Raw genomic sequence first — 22,335 nt, forward strand, 5'->3', positions numbered from 1 at the left:
CCTGTCACTTATGTATCATTTCACTCTCTCCATGCCCTGTAGTCATACACAGAAGGAAATCATCAATTTTAGTGTATGTGCTGCTGAAGCGAGCACAAGAAGGAAATTATCAAATGCATCTCTCTCCAAAATTCTGGGGAGTGACATTGCCAGGTTTAAAGCCCTCTTCGTTTTGCCACTGACTGCTGTGTAACTCTAGGAAAATCACTGTCCTTTATCAAACATAGTCAAGAACCTCAAAAATTAATGAAGGTTGCTGAAAATGGTTATGAATACCTATATAATTTCTACCCTTATCTAATGATTTTAGAGTTAAAACTCAAGGAGAAAATATTTACTCATTTTTGGAAATGTATTCATTTGACAGATATTGTTGTGTGGCTACAGTGTACCAGACTCATGACTTAAAACTGTTTTCCTATGTCTTCCAGTTCCAACTAGAATTTATTTTCTTTTCTTTTCTTTTTTCTGGTGAGGCAACCCTTGGTTGACCTCACAGATTGCAAGGACCTTGTCATCTTATAATTCCTTATTTTTTATTTATTTATTTATTTTACGCCTACAGCACCTGGTCTTCCTAGGCAGTCTTCCATCCAAGCACTAAACAGGCCTAACCCTGCTTAGCTTCCGAGATCAGATGGGATCGGGCTTGTTCAGGGTAGCCAACTGGAATTTCTATTGGATTTGTCTTTTATATTTCTAATTTGATGTAATCCCAGTAACACATTTTATCCTATTTTCAGATTGAGTTAGTGTTGAAATGTAGGCTTTGGTTTGTCAAAGTGACAAATATTGCAACACAAATGCAAAGCAATAAAAACAAATAATTAGTTTGCTTACATAGAAGGAAAAGTAAATGGTACATATATGATGCTCTAAAACTTTTCCTCAATCCCCCACAAGTATAATATATGTGATCTTGATATTTTGCAAATGGTGGATAGAAGCTTAGGTTCACCACATCCACCTCAAACAGCTGTTCTTGAGACCTTAGGACAAATCAAGAGAAGGGAGCAACCATGTTACTTTTGTCTATGAGAGTATACATTTATGGCATTGGCAAAAGCACGATAAACAAAAAAGAAGGAAGCTGATGTTTTCTACCACTAACTGCATTAGTTATAATGCAGTTAAGTGAAGGTTTTCATTAGAAAATCCTTGAAGATTAAGTTCCAGAATGTGATTATTTCTACGATAAATGGTATGTTTATATGTTATCATTTTGCATTTTTCACAACTTTTTTATTCTCTTCTTTAATTATTGCCTCAACTGTCTACATTCACAAAGTGTGAAACTGTGGAATCATTTCCACTGGATTTAATATTTGAGAGATCTCATAGACTTTTGCTATAATTCCGTAGTGGCAAAAATAATTTCTCTCTCTCTTGATATTGCAGACCCTGTCACAAAACCAGTGGTGCAGACTCAGCCCTCCTCTGGGGCCGTAGAGTACGTGGGGAACATGACCCTGACATGCCTTGTGGAAGAAGGCACCAGGCTGGTTTACCAGTGGCTAAAAAATGGGAGACCAGTCCATCCCAGATCCACCAACTCCTCTTCTCCCCAAAACAACACTCTTCATATTGCTCCAGTGACCAGAGAAGACATTGGGAATTACAGTTGCCTTGTGAAGAACCCTGTCAGCGAGGTGGAAAGTGACACCATTATGCCCACCATATATTGTAAGTTTTTTAAAAATCATAAGTTTTCTTCTGGGAAGTTTTCACAAGAGTGGTCACTGACACTGTCAACACCAGATGTCACTTGGTTTTTACTATAATTGTACTGTAGTTGTAATCACACTTCCTAGGCACTGTCTTATCATGAAATATATTCGCTTGCATAACTCTATTTCTTGAAGATCAAGTTGAGATTCTAGCCAGGGGCCTTTCAGGATACATTCTGTGACTTAGTCCATTGTGTGGCCTTATTTCTACCAGGAAAAAAAAAAAAGAACCTCAATTTCAAGAATGCGAAAATACACAAAAGGCACTAATTTATTCATCCCCAAGGAGGAAAAGTTGGTAATTTTAAACTAGAAGAAGGATGTGCTCTGTAGCTGACCAGAAGGGAAAAACGTTCCCAGGTTGTGGGAAGTGCATGGATAGTGCATTCCAGAGCACGGCTGCTCTCCCTACCCATTTTCTCAGCTCCATTTTTAGAATCAGGATCGCAGTCAGAGAACACTCAATTATTCTGCAGTTAGGTATTCAGTTTCCCAGGGAATAGTAATTATTTCAGATCTTAATTTCCTTTTTTCTATTGTCTTTATTGTTGTTGTTGTTGAACCTCATGCAAAGTTCATCAAACTCTTCAGTTCATGTCGTAACATCATCACCAACCCAAACAAGATCCCTCTCTTTACTTATTGTATTTTTAACTCGGTCCTCTCTACTCTGTAGCTCCACCTCTAACGTGTTTAATATTGCATTCTAATTTCAGCTTTGCACAGTTTTCAGCCTCCACACTAGTGACATTTCGGGCTGAACATTCCGTTGTTATGGGGGCAGTCCTATGCATTATAGCATGTTTGACAGCATCCCTGGCTTCCACTCACTACATAGTAGTAGCAATCCCCCTCCAGTTGTGACAACTAAAAATGTCTCTGGACACTGCTATATGTTCCCGGGTGAAGGAGGGAAGGGACAAAATCTCCCCTAGTTGAGAACCAATGGCCTATCTCACTGGGGAAGGCTTCCTATCAGTTACCACGTAGCTTAGCGCAGAGCTGCAACAGCAGCAGCACAAGAAAAGTGAGTCAGGGCAGAGGATGACTTCTCACCTCTGTGGTGGGAGGATGGAGGTTTTAGCTGGTTGAACCATATGGGTAGAATTAAGCCTTATAAATTCAGAATTCAACGTCTTACTCAGAAACAGAAAAAAAAAAAAATTATTAAAGGGTGCCAAAGAAGAAGAAAATTAGTTTTTCACAGAGAAATACCAAAACACCACACACTGTGAGCAAATTATATAAGATTTGTTACAATCATTAGTTGTACTGTGTTTAATGACGGTGTGATTTTATAGCTGAACTTTTAGTTGTATTTTACATATAGTTTTACATAAACTTATATTCAGATAACATTGTGAAAATATTCTGTCTGCTTTTTAAGTATAAGTTGAGAAATAGAGTCAAAGAGAAAATATGTAAACTGTGATTATCTGCATGACTAACATTGAATCGGAGTAAAAAAAAAAATCAGTTTGGGTACATTCTATTTATCATGTAGTCATATTTTTGACTAAATAAGTTATTCTAATTAAATTAAAACTTCCATTCAACTCCAAGTAGCACAGAAGTATTCAAGTTACTTAAACATAGTACAAGAAAATGTGAGCAAAGTGAATGAAATCTAGGGCTGTGTAGACACAGCCTTACATTATTCTTTATTGTTTCATCTAAATGGTTTACATTCACATAGATAAAGCACAAAATGCAAAACAAGATATTATCTACTGAATATTAATCCTGAGGAACTATAATTCAATGCGGTGAGAGATGATAGGAAGTTAGATTGTGTTGCAGCATTCCTTGTTAACTGAAGAGAACCCGATCAAGTTTTGTTTTGACCACGTACTCTAGTTAACATCATGTCATCTGGGGAGTTTAATGGATAGCACAGTGGTTATGAGCCTGAGCTGTAAATTCAGAAGGCCTGAGTTGAAGCCCTGGTTCTTTCATTACTAGTCTGCGCAATAGACTCACCCTTTCTGCGCATCATTTTCCTCTCTCTTTATCTACACTGTTCCCAGTGTAAGAAGGATAAGAAAGATTAAGTTAAATTTTATGTATAAGAAATCAGTGAGCGGCAAATAGGAAGTACTCGATAATGTTAGCTTTATTTTTCTTTTTTTTCCTTTTTTTAATCTTTGAGCCAAAACTATGCTGACATCTTTGGCAACATGGCAGCAAGAAATTATGGAAAGCCTGGATAATTTAGAAGATACCTGCAAAGAGAAAACTGAAATACCTTGAGAGAACTTTTTCTTCCCCAAACATTACCATTTTTTAATTTAATATATTTTTCTACATAAAAATATTTTCTTTACATCAATTCTTTCTCATATCTGTTTAACTCTCTATCTATCTACCTATCTTTAAAATCTAGCCATAGATTTAAATGAAAAATTCCTGGGGAGGAAGTGCATAAACAATTACAGACACATGAAAATATCATTTGCATCTTTAATTACACTTTTGTTTTGCTGTATAGTTTGTTTTTGATCTTACAAAGTGAAAATAAGATCCTTCTTTCACCCAGGTGCAAGTTTATGCCCCAATCTCACTATTAGCACAGAATATGCTGATACACATTGTGAAAAGTATAAAAATAGGTAGAAAATCCATAATCACACCTGTAAATGTTGAATATTACGCTTTAAACTCTGTTCCTTCTTTCCTTTCCTGTGTAATTTGAAAGAATTAAAATATCCCAATTTGAATAAATTCAGATACCACATACATATCTTCTATCTACAGACTTAACTTTTTTCTTTACATTCTTTTAGACATAGTGTATGGAACTCTCACAGAGAAATGTCTGTCATGAGTGTAGACTAATGACAGAGTAGAAAGAACATTGAGAAAATTTACAAATTTGGATTCTATTTATACATTGTAAAGATGAGTATCTGCATGATTTAGGAAAGATTTTTTTTCCTCTTATTAAGTGATAATCATATAGTATTAATTTTTCTTAATTTTACATTCAAAGGCAAAAATCTTCACTTAGTCAACTTCTCACCTTAATGCTATTAATTCATTCACTCATTTATTTATTCATTCATTCACTCAGTTTGATTGGATTCAAAAATCAACCATCATAGTCTTGTTTGTGCTAAGCAATTATTACCTATAGAAATGTGTATAAAACATATGTAACGCATAGAAACACCACCCAGACTCGTTAATTTATTAATTTTTCTTACTATCTCTATTTTAGCCTTACTTTGTTTTTGTTTTGTTTTCTTGGTTTGGGGTAGTAAGAATCAGATAAAATATATAATCTGAAGATTTGTCATTTATCCTTTCTGTCGACGTGGGATCGACATGTTTACAATCTCTGTCATTCCATGCAAACTGGGACTACGTGCCTTAGGTGATGTTGTCCCCACTTCTCTTTCTTCACCTGGATACTCTTTCCTCTCCCTTCTGCAGTCAAGCTCATCTTCCCCTACGTTGTCTCACCTCTTCTGTGTCACTAGGAGGTTCACTGTGCTCCTACAGCACCCCATGCCATCTCTCTCCTGGTGCTCACTGCATCGTATTTCCCTTGAGTCTCTTCCACTTGCAAGTGTCCCAACCCCAAATACGAGCCCTGAGTTATTCACCTTTATATCCCTAGGGCAATACTTGACACAGATTAAGAATTCAATAGAGGTTTCTTGAGCTTGACTAAAAAGAAACAGATTATCTTTCTTCATATCCTTTTCAGATTCCAACATTACTTAATGATGCTGTAGTAGGGCTAAATTCCCATTATAGATAAGAACTTCTTGAAATGCTTTGGCCCTTCGTTGTTGGGTTTTGTTTTGTTTTGTTTTTTTCCTGACCTTTAGCAGAGTTCCTCAATAATCTAGTAAATATCACATTCCAATATTCCCCCATAGAGGTCCACATCCTAATTTAAAATTTCAGTATGAATCACCTATTCTGTTTGCTTAAGGCACTGTGTCTATGACAGTTTCCTTCATGAAAGCAGGAAAAAAAATAAAACAAAATCTATTAAAACTGACCATATATTTATGAGGTGATGATGTCATAATCTGGTACTGGTCTTGGTGGAATATGATGTCAAGCCAGTAATTCAGACAAATGTCTATTTGCAGTTCATGAAATGTATATGCCTTCCAGCTCTAGTTGTAAATAATAACCCGGTAACCACTGCATTTTGTGTGTGACATATGGCGCTGCTGCAGGGAAGTACTCTAAGTGATAAAAATTAAAGAAAAAAAAAGAGGTCATTCACAATAAATACTTACCATCTGCTCACAAGCAGGGTGGCAAGCAGCATCATGATGGAAATTTAGGTTCTGTTCCCGCCCAGCCGTAAATTGTTAAAGAGAACAGATGACCTGTGATTTTATAAGTCATTTATTAAACAGCCATTCCTGAGGCAAAGGGTTCATTTCTCTTGGGAGTTCTCTGCCAAAAGCAAGAACCTGAACCATAATCCAAAGTCAAAACAAAATTATCTTTCTGCTTTCATCTTCAATGTTAGAGGGCACACTGGTCGAATCGCTCCAAATGTCTTCAATTGGATTGCTCATTCCTATGAATAATGTACTAGGCCGCACCTCAGAGCAAATGGATAGTCAGCTGATGTGCCAGTGAAAAAGGAAATAACATCAGTGTAATGAGAAGAAAATAGATTGTAAGCAGTGTGTAGAGTATGAAAGATAGATCTATGTGTGCGCTGAGGGAGAGGGGGAAGGAGGCGGTGAGGGAGGGAGAGAGAAAAAAAGAGGGAGGGAGGGAGGGGAGGAAGAAAGGGAGAGAGAAAGAAAATAGAAGAAAGACTTGAACTTCATACAGTGAAATACAGATATTCGATCTCTGAGTGGTAAATTACAAGTGTTTTCATCTTTGTGCTTCTCTGAATTTTAGGATTTTCTGCAATGAACATGTATTTCTTATATAATCAAATAAAATCTGTTACATTTTAAGAAATCATATCAGAAGCAAGCAACTTAAATGCTTCAAGATGTTAGGTTCCAAGAACTTTAAGAGATGCTTGTAAGGGGCTGAAGGAGTTTGGGGTATTTGAGGCTGACTCTGAAGAGCCGGATATATAATTAAGACCGACAGAAGACAAAAGATTATGCCAATCACAAAAATCCAAAATATGGGGAGTAACAAAATAAACATGAATGTGGGGAAGATAAGCTAAAATAATCAGATTCCTCTCTTTAGAATTATGTTTTATTTTAAACTAGAGTGATGTTATTAAATTAGATAATCAAACTTATTCACCGGCCTTCTCTCTAAATAACTTGTCTTTCTCTACAAATTGAACCCGTTCTCCAAAATGAAAGAATTATTATTTTTGAGAATACTCCATTATGTTGCAAGGTCCTAAGGCAATTCCAAATGAGGAGTTTCTAAAAAAAGCTTTGAGTAATGTCAGCACACTTTGAATGAAAAATCACTCATTTTTATGTGTTAAATTATCAGGCAGTTTGTTTTTATAGTCACATTCTGTAAACCCTGACAACCAGTGGGAAGGCAGAAACTTAAAATGAATGACTATTTTTATGACCACACTTTTCTTTATCAAGCCTGCCTCGCTCTGCTCTCATACTTTAGGTTTTGTGCACAGACTCAGGTTTCTCGTTCAATCAATCCCTCCCATTGATTTTCTACTATGTGAACTACAACCAGTGCCCACTGGTTAGTGGCCTTTGCTTTCCTATTGTTCTGCCAGTGCTGAAAACTTAAAGGGACCCTGTTGCTGCACTGGGCCTGAGATAAAAGACACAGGAACCATGTCAGTGACACCTCAAATCCCCTCACAATGCCTAGAACAGTGTCACGTGCACGGCAACAATTCAACATTGATTTTAGTTGAGTGAGTGAAAACAATTTTTCATTCCCATTACACAACTAAGTACTTAGTGGAATTCAGAATAAGAGGGTTCCATTTTACAGCACGTAGTTCTTCCCCCTGAGACCATATCGCAGCCTGAAATGACAAGAGCAGCATGACGAGGTTCTAGAGCACTCACGGGAGAGGGGCATTCACTTCTCTTCCCTTTACTACTCCATCTTCAGTTCCTGGTTACTTCAAATTTCTGTTTACTTTCTGAAAGTAGGATCAACTCATGAATGTATATTAGTATAAATCTATAGGTTTCCTTCAGATGTCTCTGTGTCTTTAAGGAAGCAAACACATATAAAGTTTATGTTCCCTAACTAAATATAATTATTGTTTTGCATCTTCAGTTTCTGTTATATCTTAGAAAATTTGTTTCCAAAAGAGTAAATTGGTCAGAAAAGGCTGATCTAACAGAGAACTACTCTGGGAATCTGCAAGTTTGAGCCTGGCTTGCCAGAATCCAGAACGGCTTTAATGTGGCATGAATTATGGTGTTTCAAAGACTAAAAAACTTCAACAGTCATCTAGTCAACCTTTTTATAGTAAAAGTGATGAAAATGAGACCCAAAAAGTTTAAATGACTTCTGAAGAACACCGAACTAATCATTGACAAAATCAGAATTTAACTTAGTTTAGTCACTACATTATTCCATAGAATGAGAGATGAAATAGTCAGTACTTTATTAGAAAAAAAAATCAGAACCTTTGAGAGTAGGTTACTACTGAGCAAACCATACATAGCCTTATTCAGTTCATAAATTTCTTGAGAGTAAGAACTGTGACTTACACATTTTTTATCTCTAATATATTAAATATATTATCTAACACAGTATCTCTCAAACAAGTATTTGTTGATTACTTGATTAAATAAGTACAGAATTAATATATAATTAGACAATAATTTATTGTAGAACTAATAATATAATTAGACTCCAAGGAAACTATTGTGACATAGAAAATTATATCACTTACATTTTTTTAGAGAGGTAATATGAATAATTAAATACATATATATTAGAGTCCCAGCTCTACTATGTAATACCTATGTGACCATGGCACAATTAATTTTTTAAATATCTCTTCATTTTATAATGGGAATAATAACATCTATTTCATGTGTTGCTTTAAAGATTAATTGTGGTTGTCTACATAAGTACTTAAAGGGCCTTCAAATGGCAAATATCCAATAATGTTGATTATGATCAACTGAAAAATGAGCACAATCATGCCTAAATCTTGACGTTTTTAGAATATAAGCCAAAATTTAAACTGATTGAGAAAAACCTACCTATCTGGGGAGTATTTTTAAAATCTCTCTCTTTATTCTCTGAAGAAAACAATGGGAAATGTGTCTTCACCTGCAGGTCATCTGATGCTACAGAAATAACAAAATGCTACAAGAACATTGTGGTGTGAGGAAAACCACCATAGGATATTCATGATTCAGTAGTTTATTGATGATAAATGAATATTTGTTAATGATAACGAAGATGTATTTTTTCCAAATGGAATTCTAGGCTTAGCTTGTGGGGAGGAATTTTTTAAATTCTTTAACTGTTAAAATGTCATGAAAATATGAAAATATGGAACACTCCTATGCCTAGTTGCACAAATTTATGTTCTCTGTGAAACTATGTATTTTATAAACATTTCCATGACATATCCTAGCACTGAGAAAAACAAATAAATAATACTCAAAATACGATTGTCAAAGAGAAAACAGAGGCCATAATCTGTTTTTAAAATTCTTTCAAGTGAAATTACCGCTTCAGAAAGATTGAATTTGTCTAACAAGATTGCATACTCATCAATATGTTACTCAAAAGCTTAGAACCACAATTATGATGATGACGGTGTCTGTAAAATTGTATATATTAAGTTTCAAGGCTTTCACTATTTCAGTCACATCTCAAATAATTGCTATTTTCATGGATATCAGACTAAACGTTTTTAGGTCCTTATCATTTTTTGGGAGTCTAAATGAGGACATATCTGCCTAAGTTTAACATGAAGACTTTCACAGAAAACAAAATGCTGCTAAGCTCTACAAAATTTATAAACTATGTCAAGATTATTTATGTTACTCCCTTATTTTTTTCAACTAATGCAGATGGACCTTATGGACTTCGAGTTAATTCTGATAAAGGACTAAAAGTAGGGGAAGTATTTACCGTTGACATTGGAGAAGCCGTTTTGTTTGATTGTTCTGCTGATTCGTATCCTCCCAACACCTATTCCTGGATCCAGAGGACTGACAATACAACATATGTCATTAAGCATGGGCCTCACTTGGAAGTTGCATCTGAGAAAGTAGCCCAGAAGACAGCTGACTATGTGTGCTGTGCTTACAACAATGTCACTGGAAGGCAAGATGAAACTCGATTCACAGTCATCATCACTTCTGTAGGTAAGTGTGACATAAAAGGCAGGGATCCCAATGAAACACAAAAGCATGCTGGCCTTACTCTGCCCCTATTTTATACCTATGCAGAAGAGAATATCACCGTGGGGTTGTTGATAGACTCTAAGAATCTCTTTCCTGAGTTAAGTAAGCCATGGCTTCTATGAGTCAAAGAAAGAAAACTCAAAACAGAATAGAGAAGGAATTCAATTGCTAACTCTGAGGCAATGAGAAGAGAGAACTCAAAAAATTATGTATTTCTAAATATGTATTCTTGCTCTCCTGATTTTACAAACAGGAATATAAGAGAAGCAGGCTACTCATTTAAAAGGCTTATATCTACTGTTGCATTGAGTCAGATGAATAAATCTCCATGAATTGGAAATCTCGTTTTCCTATTATTTGACTCCCCTTCTCACTGTCCTTCATGGGCTTCCTTTCCTCTTCCATAATTTAAACACCTGAAATCTGTAGTTCTCAAAAAAGGTCTCAATACCTGGAAAACTACAAAATTTTATAAGTCTATGAATTTTGACATTCTCTAGGAATCATTTGATTTTTCAGAAGGCTCATGGATCCACAAAAGTTTAAGAATCACTGCCTAAAATATTTATGCCCACCAATTTCCCATCCTTCTGAGTTTCCTCTTCTCTCTCTGCAGTATGATTTTATTCTCTTGTATGATTTCATCCACTCCCATGGTTTCATGAAACATTGGTGGATCTCAAATCTACATCTTTAGAGCTCTAAAACTTTATACTCAGTTGCCTTCTGGATGTCTTTACTTTGAAGTACCAGAGGCAGCACATAGATCCAAACATCAAAACTGAATCATCTTCTTTCCCCCAAATCATTATTCTTTCTGTATTCCCTGTTTAAATGAATGGCCCTACTATCAACCAGCCTTGGCTAGAAATCCAAAAGCCGTTTCAGACTCTTTTCTCTTACTTATTGCCCTGCCTGATCACAAAGTTTGTCCATTCTTTCTTCCTATCTCTCAAACCCATTCTCTTCTCTCCTTCCTTCTTGTTTCTCTTTTCTTTTTCCTCCCCTCTCCCTCCTTCTCCTCTACCTTCTTTCCCTTTTACTCTTCCTCTACTACTATCAGTATACTTCTATTCCTACTGTCATGTCCTTCCTGGACTCACCTTAGCATGAAGACAAAGACAAGCCAGATTGCACTTGGGGAACGCCTGGGAGCAGTGGTGTTCAGGGTGCCTATGATTGGTGAAGGAACAAGCTTGCAACAGGTACCACCACTAATACCTTCCCCGCTGATGTCTTCTCTTTCTCTATCTGTATAGCTTTGGTACCTATAACAAAGAAAGAGTCAGAACATTTTGTTGAATAAAGGAGACAAGAATATAATCCTGGTAATTCTTAGGCTAAATTTTTCAGTTTGTAGCCCTTGGGCCATGTGCATCAAAATTACCTGAAGCAGCCTAATAATGTATTTTCATTATGACACCTCTGATCTATTGGATCAAGATCTCACAGCTAGGATCTGAGAATGTGAACATTTAGCAAGCACATGTGTGACAACCACTTAGTTAGGTTTTTTTCCTCTCTCTATTGCCTTCCAAATTTGTTTAAAAATCTCTTAAAGAGCCATTAATAATTATAAGACTATTACAAAACTATAGATTGATAAAGAAACATATAGTGGCTGGGGACTATATATTTCTTTATATATAGAACTCCCAGGACTCCTTAAAGTTGAGATTACTCATATTTGCAAAATCATCTGAGTATTTTGGAATTTATTTACTGGCTTGGTGGGATATGAAGAGTGCTACCCAATAGAACTTTCTGCAATGAAGGAAATGTTCGATATCTGCACTATCCAATATGGTAGCCACTAGTCTCACTTGGCTTTTAAACACTTAAAATATGGCTACTAAGGATCTAAAGTTTTTATTTCATCTTTATTAATTTTAATTTAAATGTAAATAGCCACATGTTTCTAGCAGCTATCATATTGGACAATGCAGCTCTAAATGTTTACCTGAGTTATGTTTCATTAGCGCAGTAAATAATAATATATTTCCCTTATAGATCCCAAAGCCTATATGTATTTAGGATGATATAAATCAGGCACTCATTCTTTCATTATTTAGCACCCATTGTGGGCCAAATATTGGGGTAAGCATTAAGAATGTCATTTGAAAAAATAATTCCTGCTAAAAGATGCTAACAACCTAATATAGGTAGCAGGCATGTAAGCAGCTAAGGTACATCCTTTGCTTTCTATTTTATTAAATTTTTAATAGGCTTAACCAGCTTTTTACCTTAGTGGGTAACCAAAACATGATTTAGAAGCAAGCCATAATTAAGCATATAAAATAGTTTATCAGCAATCTGGATGTCATCTTAGACTTATTCTTCATGCTTATTGCAAGTGAAACATGGTTGTAATATGTAGTTGTATACTGCCGTGAAGCTTTTACTACTACCTAAATTTTTTCCATGAATATTGAGCCAAGGTATTTTCATAATATCAGAAGCCTCTAATATTTGATTAAGATCTTATTACTAAGGTTCAAAGACAACTACAGTCTTAATATCAAATAATTGCCTTCTGTGAAATCTAAAAAACCTGTTAGACCTGTACAAAGAACAAGCATTTGTTGTTATAGTAAATAAGAAGAGCAGGTGCTTAGTTTTTCAGAGGGATTCGGGTTGTCAACATTAGTGACCTCTCTGGTTTTTAGAGCTATATTCCAACTTCCAAACACCCACAGAACTTTAATTAAAACAGTAACAAATGGCAAAGAAAATGTGTAGTATTGATGTGTTTTGTTAAGTATTTTATTTCTTAAAAGTTTTCCAAATGAATAAATCACTGCAATGAAAAAGAAAGAAAGAAAGAAAGAAAGAAAGAAAGAAAGAAAGAAAGAAAGAAAGAAAGAGAGAGAGAGAGAGAGAGAGAGAGAGAAAGAGAGAAAGAGAGAAAGAGAGAAAGAGAGAAAGAGAGAAAGAAAGAAAGAAAGAAAGAAAGAAAGAAAGAAAGAAAGAAAGAAAGAAAGAAAGAAAGAAAGAAAGAAAAGAAAACCACTTGTAACTATTAATTGAACACTTACTGACCATCCACTTGGATGAGCAATCTGTATTAAGATCTGTGGAGAATTTGAAATGATTTCGAGGGATAAAATACCTGCCTCTGAGATGTTTTCAGAACCAAGTTATGTTTAGTGTAACCAAAATCAAGTTATTTCTTATTAACCTCTTCATTTTTAAAGAGGCAAAGAATGTGGCGAACCAAAAGTCTCAGCAATAAGGTATGGAGGGCAAAGGGAAAAGGAGTCTAAGATGACTCCAATGTCATCAATATGGAAAGAAAATAATGAGGTCAGGAAAGAATCAAAAGTTTTATTGGGGACTTTCAACTGGGGAGAGGAAGGCTAGAGAATGTGACAATTAGCTCTATGTTTTCCTGCCTGTATAAGACTAGACCAGATGGTGCCTTCCACCTCTGTGGGCTGATTCACATCTAATTTGACTTTTCTGTGTCTCAGTGAAGATATCCTAAAGAAAACAGGGCAAGCTCACACCGCTAGTAAATGATAAAATATCTGAATTCAAAGCACTTGTTTTTAACCACTATATAAACTGTTTCCCTTGATGTTTCTGCCAGAGCATATCAATAAGACTATAGTCTTTCTAAAAGATATGTAACATATACAGGATAGTGTGTATATTCTCACTATCTTAGCTAATTTTATGCTATATACAAAGGCATACTCTGGTTTGTCTATGACATGTGTATAGTTTCATTTTAATGAGAATTATGAAATATCTATAACTAAAAATATCTAGAATATAAATGTCAAGGAAAGTATAGCAATTAAAATACTAAATTAGCATCTGTATTTTGAAAAAACAATGATTTTCTTATCTTATTTAAGGGCTTCCTTGAATGCAGGTGTTCTTACTTTTAAATTGTAATGGTGTATAAATTACTACTGAGCCATGCACTGTGTACCTAAAATGAAACTATTTATGATTAGAATTGAAGTGTACACATTGAATGATGACATTCAAATGTATAAATTATTAGAGTTCCCAAGGTCCACATGGCTGTAGTTTGAGATTTAGACATATAGAAATGTTTTCAATTTGTATGTGATCTTGATAAATCTATCATTTTTATATTTATTTATATTAGGAAAATGACCCAAGGAAGGAAAATGAGTTTACTAATTTCTTCCATGTACCTGGAAACTTGGGTTAAGATGTCCAAAAGGTGTATTTCACTTTGGGCCACAAGAAAAAACAACTGAGCTCTGACATCCAGATCCTGAGACCTTAGGTGACATCCCATGAGCATTTAGCATATAAGTGTGTCTGTCAGATGGGGCCATGATGGAGTGTAGAAATAACATGCTCTCCCATATGGCACCTTCATCAACATAGGAACATGAATCAACCAGCATAATCAGCGAACAGACTGGATGGGAGAGATCTCAGAACTCCATCCTGATCTAGAAATAGGCACGCTGACTGGTGGCATATGGCTGTCCTGTTTGGGGTGCAGTCTCTCAAACAGCTGGGTTGCGATACCATGGATACCACACCTCTTGCCCATATTTGCACTTAATATGTTATTTCATTTTATTTGTTTGCCTAAGGAGGGGGCAAACAGCATTTGCACTAGGGTTTTGGTAAATGAGTCAATCGTGTTTAAATAATAGGGAGGATGGCATGCTATGTGCTAAAGAGTAGAAATCTCTCAGAAAGGAGGAAGACTGGGGCTCCTGTCAGTGTCCAGAACTACATTCAGGATCCCTAATCATTCTCTGTGGCAATGAGGTCAGAATATCTTTTCTGTCTTATTTTCAAATTGTGCTTCCGGAAGTCTATCTCTCCTAAAAACACCTGCCTAGAGCTGAGACTATAGCAACCATGCCCCTTGATTTGATTCCTTGACATATTTGGCACTTTTTATTTTGCGGAAGGGAGTGCATTTCAAATGCTGGACCTGGTAAATCTTGTGTATTCTGAAACAGGATGAAGCCATGTTAAGAGCTGAGAGCCAGGATGTTCTAGAGGAGAGAGGGAGCTAACAGGAAAGATCGTTTGTTCGGTGAAAAGGTCTATCCCTGTTTCTCATCTCCAGGGGAAGGATGTTTGGTCTTTGCCAGAGCCAAGGTTTTGGGCTTATAGGAGCTGGTCACTACAGGGTGGTTGGTTCGCTGATGGAGGGCAAACAGAGCCAGGGGAAGAGAGGCAAGAGGGCAATGAGGAAGGAGTCTGAAAAAATAAGGAAGTGATGGTAAAGGGAACGAGAGGGATGCTCTGTAGGACAGAATATGCAAAACTGGTCATTTTAGGACAGTGACAAAAAGTTAAAAATGAAGAAGAAGATGTGTCTTATCTAGTGTAAGACACCTATTCATTGTATATTAAACCTACTACCAGGCCTTAGAATCCTGGAGGTGCCTGGCAAAGAGCTGATGTATGCTAGAATGCAACTTCACCAGAGGATGAGAAGTACTCTGAATAATAATCATTAGCATTATCTCAAGTTTAGGAGGAAAAAAAGCTGAGACTTGAGACTATACTAAAATGTTTTTCTGCAGTTTTTCTCAGGGTAAAACAGCAGAAACTTGATTAGAATAAATTAGCACTGAATACTTCTTTGAGGAGTGAGAAGTTATTAAATTTTGGTGAAGGCAGCCTGGCTATGAAGAATTGGGAGAGTCTGATGTTAGAAAAGGCTAGAGAAAAAACTGAATATATAGGAGCCTACCTGCCAATTACAAAACCATTCTCTGACCACAGATTAACAGGAAAAAAACTGTACTTGCGGTCAGAAAAAAAAAAACCTATGTTCCAGTCTCAGTTCTAGGACTTACTGACTGTGGCCAATATTTTACTTTCTCTAAGACTATTTCTTTATCTGCACCTAGAAATGGTGCTTTAGTTTTATTATTATTATTATTATTATTATTATTATTATTATTATTGTCACTATTACTGATATAATACATCTATACCAAATAAATGGGGGGACATGTACATTTGGTTTCATGTAAACATAATGCTCACACATTATGCTCAACAAAAGCATGAGAATCAATTAGCTATGTGAAATTAAAAATAAAGAGTATTGTGCTTTATTATTATTTCTAAATTATGCGCTATACACCCTTTAAATCAATAAAAATTGTAACTTTGTATGTATATATGTGCATCGTTTTCTGAGACTCGGTTACTAGCATGCCACTGCATATAGTGTCCTATTTACATAATAAACTTCATGTAAAACTCTCTGGCTGCCCCAAATCATGTAATATCAGACCTATAAGAGAACTTAAAGAACTGTTACTAATGTGAAAATCCAGACCCTCAGAGTCAAAAGGCTCAGCAGAAGTTTTATAGCAGAAGATGACAGGTGCCGGCCGGACATTTATTGCAGAGCTGAGCAGCCACCACGTTCTTCACCGCACCCGGATTCTCCAGGCTATTCCCGCCACTGCAGAACTGAAGTGATGTCCCACCGTGACTTTCACTACAACATTAAGCTGGACAGAGACAGGCAACTTCTTGATTCATTTCCACATCATCAGTTTCTGATTCACACAGTAACATGAATGACACCTGTTACTCTCATTTGTTGGACATCACAACTACTTCTCACGTTATAGATTAACTGTATGACTAAACATATTGTCGTCTGGAACTACTGTTAACATTGCCCTGGTTAATAAGCTCTGTTAAAATAACATCACAGTGAGGCAGCAACAAAGTGTCAAGAGCCTGGGGTCCCTTCTGGACTCTGTCACTTATTACTTGAGCGACTTTGGCAAGCCTCAGCTTCCTCATATATAAGAGGGGATAATAATAATAATACCTCCAAATAAGATTGTTGTGAACATTTAATAGGTCAATATGTATCATGCGCTCTTAGAACAGAACTTGTTATATTATAAGTACTCGGCAAACGTTAGCTATTAGCACTGGATTTTATACAGAAATATTAATAAAAGAAATGACTTGCAAAACAAAGTGATTTTTAGTCACAAGGTGGGACTTTAAGTATTTTGACAATCAAACACGCATTGTATATTAGGGATTACAATTTCTTTATTAGTCAAAAATTAATAGTGTATTTGAAATAAATACCTCCCCTTTCTCACCTTTAATCACATACCACCTCAATTCACATACCTGAATTATACTAAAAGAGTGAGATGGAAGGAGAGAAAGACCAACCTTGTAACTGGGGATGTTCTATACAATGAGATCAAACAGATATAAGTTAAACTGTGGCAAACACTATTGAAAAATATGACAGGAATTATTTGCTATATCTAGTACAACGCATCAGGGTTATCCTGGGCAGCTCATCACATTTCCTATCACAAATATCCTTAGAGAGTTTAGTGTGTGTTCTCCAATAACTGCATTCCTTTCATTTCATCTCTCTCATTCATATTCTCTCTCATACACACACACACACACACACACACACACACACACACACACACACATTTGCAGTAGTGTCTCATTTAAGATAAAGCATAAACAAGTCAAACTACAATTTATTATTGATCTGTAATAAAATATTAAAATATGTTTGTCTTTTCATTTAGGACTGGAAAAGCTTCCACAGAAAGGGAAATCACTGTCCCCTTTAGCAAGTATAACTGGAATATCACTCTTTTTGATTATATCCATGTGTCTGCTTCTCTTATGGAAAAAATATCAACCCTACAAAGGTAGGTTAAAATTAGAAAAAAAATTTTAATTGTGTTATATATGTACTAAAAAGTATCTTACTGTGTTTTTTCTCTTTTGGTTTTAGTTATAAAACAAAAGCTAGAAGGCAGGTAATGCATACGTTTCTATGAAAATAATTTTTTTCTTGAATGCTTTTTCCTCAGTTACTAAGACTGACAGAAATGCCAATTTGTCTTTTCAGGCCAGAAACAGACTACAGGAAAGCACGAACATTTTCAGGTAATGGCCAGGCTGAAAGGGGCTATTATCAATGTAATGTATATTCATTCGTTAATATCGTTGACATTCATTATTATATATAATGTACTGTTGGTATAATACTAACAATCCTTTACCTTTGAATAGTGCCTTCACTTGACAAAGTGCTATCACTTGTATTGGTTTTATGTAAATCACACAAGTCTGTAAGATAAGCGTGCTTTTTTATTATTAAATTTATTGGGGTGACATTGGTTAATAAAATTATATAGGTTCAAGTATACAATTCAATAATATGTCATATGTATATTGCATTGCGTTCACCACCCATAGTTAAATTTCATTCTGTAATCTTAAGAGCGAAAGGTACTTGACTCCATTTTACAGTCATGAGAGCTAAGTAAGTCTGAGAGAGAAGTCGTTTGCCCACTGTCACTGAATCCTGCTGAATCCTGTTCCACCGATCTTATTATTACTTTGAAAATGCCCAGGATTCTCTCATCTTGTTAATTCCTCTGGCAGATACAAAGCTGGCAGCTCCATCCCAGGGAACAGAGGAAAGGGAGGCTGGCCAGGTTTGGGGCTTCTTTGTCCCCAGCATGCCCCTCACTGCCGTCACCACTGACTCCTTACTGAGTTGTTATAAGTTAACGATGGGACTTTTGCTCAGGCCTTGGAGTCACACAAAGCTGGGTTTCAGTCCCATATATGCCACTTTTCCCCAATGTCGCCTTGGGAAGATTATTTTTCCTGACATCAACTTCCTCATCTATATAACAAAGGTAATAACTTCCCCTAGGGTTGCTATGAGAGTTAAACACCATGATGTATAAGGGGTGCCTAATATGATTCCTGGCTGCTTACTAAATGCGAGACTTCTTCCTCTTACCTAATCCTTTCTCATAAATGATAGAATGCCGGAGCTGGGAGAGGCCCCAGAGAGACCATCTGGTTCCTCCCGGCCACCCACTCATGCCATTTTTCAGATGATAGTTTAACTGATCTTAGCATTGTACTGTATTACATTTTGTATACATGAGTAGCTATAGTTATTTATCTATTTTTATTAGTCCTAGTGATCTCCGTTAGATCTAGCAGGGTACAGTAGATACTATGGGTGGCTTAAGAGCTGCTCTGACTACCAGGACGAAGCCTTGGTGGCCCTAAATCTCTGGTAACTGCCCAAGTTTCAAAGGACAGGCCTGCCCACATGTGTTTATTTGAATATGTAATACACTATCCTCATATCAGCCTCTAAGAGGATTGTCCCAATTCAGTTTCAATTCTCAGCTTCAGAAGAAGTGATTTCTAACACCACTTAGAGGCAATATGACTGTAGGGGATTAGGAAATGTTAAATTGTTTTGATACACATACCACTTGAAGCAAACAAAAAGATAAGTTTTACAAAGGCTTAAAACACAATAGCAAGTTGAGGTATTTGGTTTGTAAGTAATACCTGTTTTCCATTTCAGGCCATGAAGATGCTCTAGATGACTTCGGAATATATGAATTTGTTGCTTTTCCGGATGCTTCTGGTGTCCCCAGGGTTGGTTTCCCTTGTGGCTGATTAGCAAAGAAGTAGAATTCTGCTTCACCAGAGGTGTAAGCAGCACTCATTTAAGCGCTTGGGCATTGTGGTCAAATGGCTACATTACCCTCAGCAGTGTTTGTTTACTCATTCTGTAATGAATGGTGTAGCTGGATCAGGAGAGCTAAAGCATCTTTCTTAGACTTTAGAAATAAGGCTAGCAAAAAAATACGGAAGTTACACTAATTCATTAACATTGCCTGGTAAGCTCAGTGAAGAGAGAACAACTAGGTAGGTCAAGAAAACTGAGAAAATAGGAAATCAGGAGACTCCGGTTTAAATCATTCTGCATCATTCAATGACTGCAACCTGTCACTTCACTGAAATCTCTGTCCCTCAGTTTCACCTTCATTTCCCCCCTCATATCTCTTGAGACATTGCAAAGACAATTGCTGTAATATTAGGTTAGGTAAGTTAGTTATGCTCTTCAGAAGAAAGGTACCGTATAAACTCAAAGTATGCAAGTTCACAGCTTTCTTTTAGTCTAAAGGTTCATGAGACGTGAGAGGGGACACTTTTATACAGTTGAAGCCATATTTTTCAGTCTGCAATGACGGGGTCTTTTAAAGCAATCGGTTTTGTTTCACACACATGCAGAATGCTTCTCTGAGCTACTCAGCTCATTCACACTGTTATAGATTTGTGTAGGACCAATCTTTTCTTGGCTTCCTTATTCCCCTATGATTAGTTCACTTAAGGAAAGGGCCATAAACAGTCTACTTGCTTCTGGGTGTTTTTAAAACTAGCATTAGGGACTAGTTACCTTACTTGTTTAGAGAATTCTATCAATATAAGATTCATCCAGTAAGTTTCCTGGCCCCAGACCTTATTTCACAAATGAATGTGATCAATGTGGGGTGGGGACTGATTGGATTTCATCCTCTGTAAGGGTGAGTAGGTAGCACTGTGCCCACATCACACCGATGAAGAGCAGAACAGCATTGCACAAGCTTTGCAATGCCCTATTCGGTCTCAGACCAGATTGGCTCACCCTTCACTTCTACAACCAAAAAGACAAAAACAATATCCTCAAACAGCTTTTCACCATGGCAGAAAGCACCCCTCTCAGGTGTGTGGTTGTTAAATGGGAGAGCAGAAAACTGAAGAACTGAAAAGACTTGGAATTGAATTTTTGAAGTCAAGAGTTTCTTTACAGTCATGCACAGTTTTTATTCCTACGAATACATTAGACAAGAGTGAGGTCTGTGTAAGAAACTTTAAATTTAGCCTTATGACTAATTAGTACTCAGTTTGAAGATTTTATTGGGAGGACCTCTATTTGCTGAAAATGCTACAGTCTTCGCAAACTTGAGGCAGAGAAATGAGTGCTATCATTACATATCAGAAGCCCCGCTTATTTCTGTCAAAAGCAGAATAACTTAATTTGGAGACATGCCCATCTCCAAAGTTGAAAACTCCTAAGGAATCAGCTGAGGCTCTTCATTGGTGGTGCCAGGTGCTTTGAGAAAAAGTGAGAAATCAACACCAACAACCAAAGGAGGTCGATGAGGACCAGCAGATAGGTAGGAGGATATGTCTGATGAGAAGCCAGAATGGCAGTTATGTGTGAAGATTAGCAGCCAAATGCAATGGCTTTGAGAAGAAGGAAAAATAATAATGAAACCAAGATCTGAACATTGAAGTTAAGGGAAATAAATTGAATTAGTAATTTTCTGAGTTTTTAAAAATCAAGATCATCTCCTCCCTCTACTTGCTATACATTTCACTTTAGCAACTCTTTCAGAAGCTGGACAGACAGCAATGGCATGAACAAATTTATTACTTGTTAACAGCTCTAATATTAAGTTAGGTAAGTTAGTTATTATCTATAGATTGCTTTTATCATAGCCCCTGAACACCTCCATACCAAAGAAAGTTGATCTCAAGTACAAACTATAAACCAAAATCTCCTTGACACACAAATGATAGGATGAATCATGTATTCTAGGGCTGCCCGTGAGAGCTTTAGCAAGTGGAATGGAAATAGGCAGTTTCCAGAAAAACATAAAGCTAAGATGTTCCAATATAACCTAGCAGGTAAAACTGGGATGAGATAAAGAACTTTCAGATGACTTATCAAGAACAGAGTCCTCTAGGTGAGCTGTCTAAATATAAAGGACAGGAAGTGATCAGACGTATAATGAAAATAGGAAGAGTTTGGGATAAGGAGAGGAACCAGACTTTAGCTAAATAATTGGAAGGCAATGTTTATAGGAAGAAGAAAATTATCAAATGCAAGGAATGGGAGTTAATAAAACATGAATTTCAGTTTCAATAAAATACATGTTGGCTTTTACTAGACAGAAATACACTACTAGATTTTCCACATTCATCTAAGCCTTTAGTTTTTAGAGCCCACTGCTACATTCAGACAAAAATATCTCACTTTGTGTGGTCTATATTTTTTGGCACTGTCTTTACTAAAGTGCAATGTGACGAGGGCTCTCAGCTGTACATCATTCTTTCTTTTCAACCATCCTTGCACATGTAATTGGCAAATAGTGTCAAAAAGGTAATCAAGATGTAATATAAAAAAATAATACATGCTCTCTGACTCTAAGCTGTCCTGATATCTTCTCTTTTGCTGTTTTTTTCTTTCTATTATATGTCCTTTACATTACTGCTAGCTTTTTTCCTTAAATGAAGAAAAAATAATAATAGCCTTGTCAAGCTATTCCTTGTCTAACTTCATAGCTATGCTGCTGCACTAAGTACCATAGGGTAAGTGCAGGAAACTGTAGCAAGGAGGAAATGAGCATTGTAGGGAAGATAAACAATTCAAATTCTCTACTCATCACCACTTCCAC

General features: G+C 36.3%; 1 protein-coding gene across 1 annotated transcript in view; it reads left to right on the plus strand.

Annotated features, from left to right (window-relative positions):
• The window catches only part of HEPACAM2 (HEPACAM family member 2), a 30,937-nt gene extending 11,430 nt beyond the window's left edge, over nt 1-19,507 (plus strand). The window contains exons 3-8 of the mRNA XM_011364658.1: nt 1,399-1,683; nt 9,707-10,003; nt 17,593-17,718; nt 17,805-17,829; nt 17,922-17,959; nt 19,413-19,507. Of these exons, the coding sequence (XP_011362960.1) occupies nt 1,399-1,683; nt 9,707-10,003; nt 17,593-17,718; nt 17,805-17,829; nt 17,922-17,959; nt 19,413-19,507 (866 nt within the window). The remainder of the gene's footprint in view (nt 1-1,398; nt 1,684-9,706; nt 10,004-17,592; nt 17,719-17,804; nt 17,830-17,921; nt 17,960-19,412) is intronic.
• Nucleotides 19,508-22,335: the final 2,828 nt, after the last annotated feature.

Source organism: Pteropus vampyrus, unplaced genomic scaffold (assembly GCF_000151845.1).
Source record: "Pteropus vampyrus isolate Shadow unplaced genomic scaffold, Pvam_2.0 Scaffold4, whole genome shotgun sequence".
NCBI classification, from domain to species: Eukaryota; Metazoa; Chordata; class Mammalia; order Chiroptera; family Pteropodidae; genus Pteropus; species Pteropus vampyrus.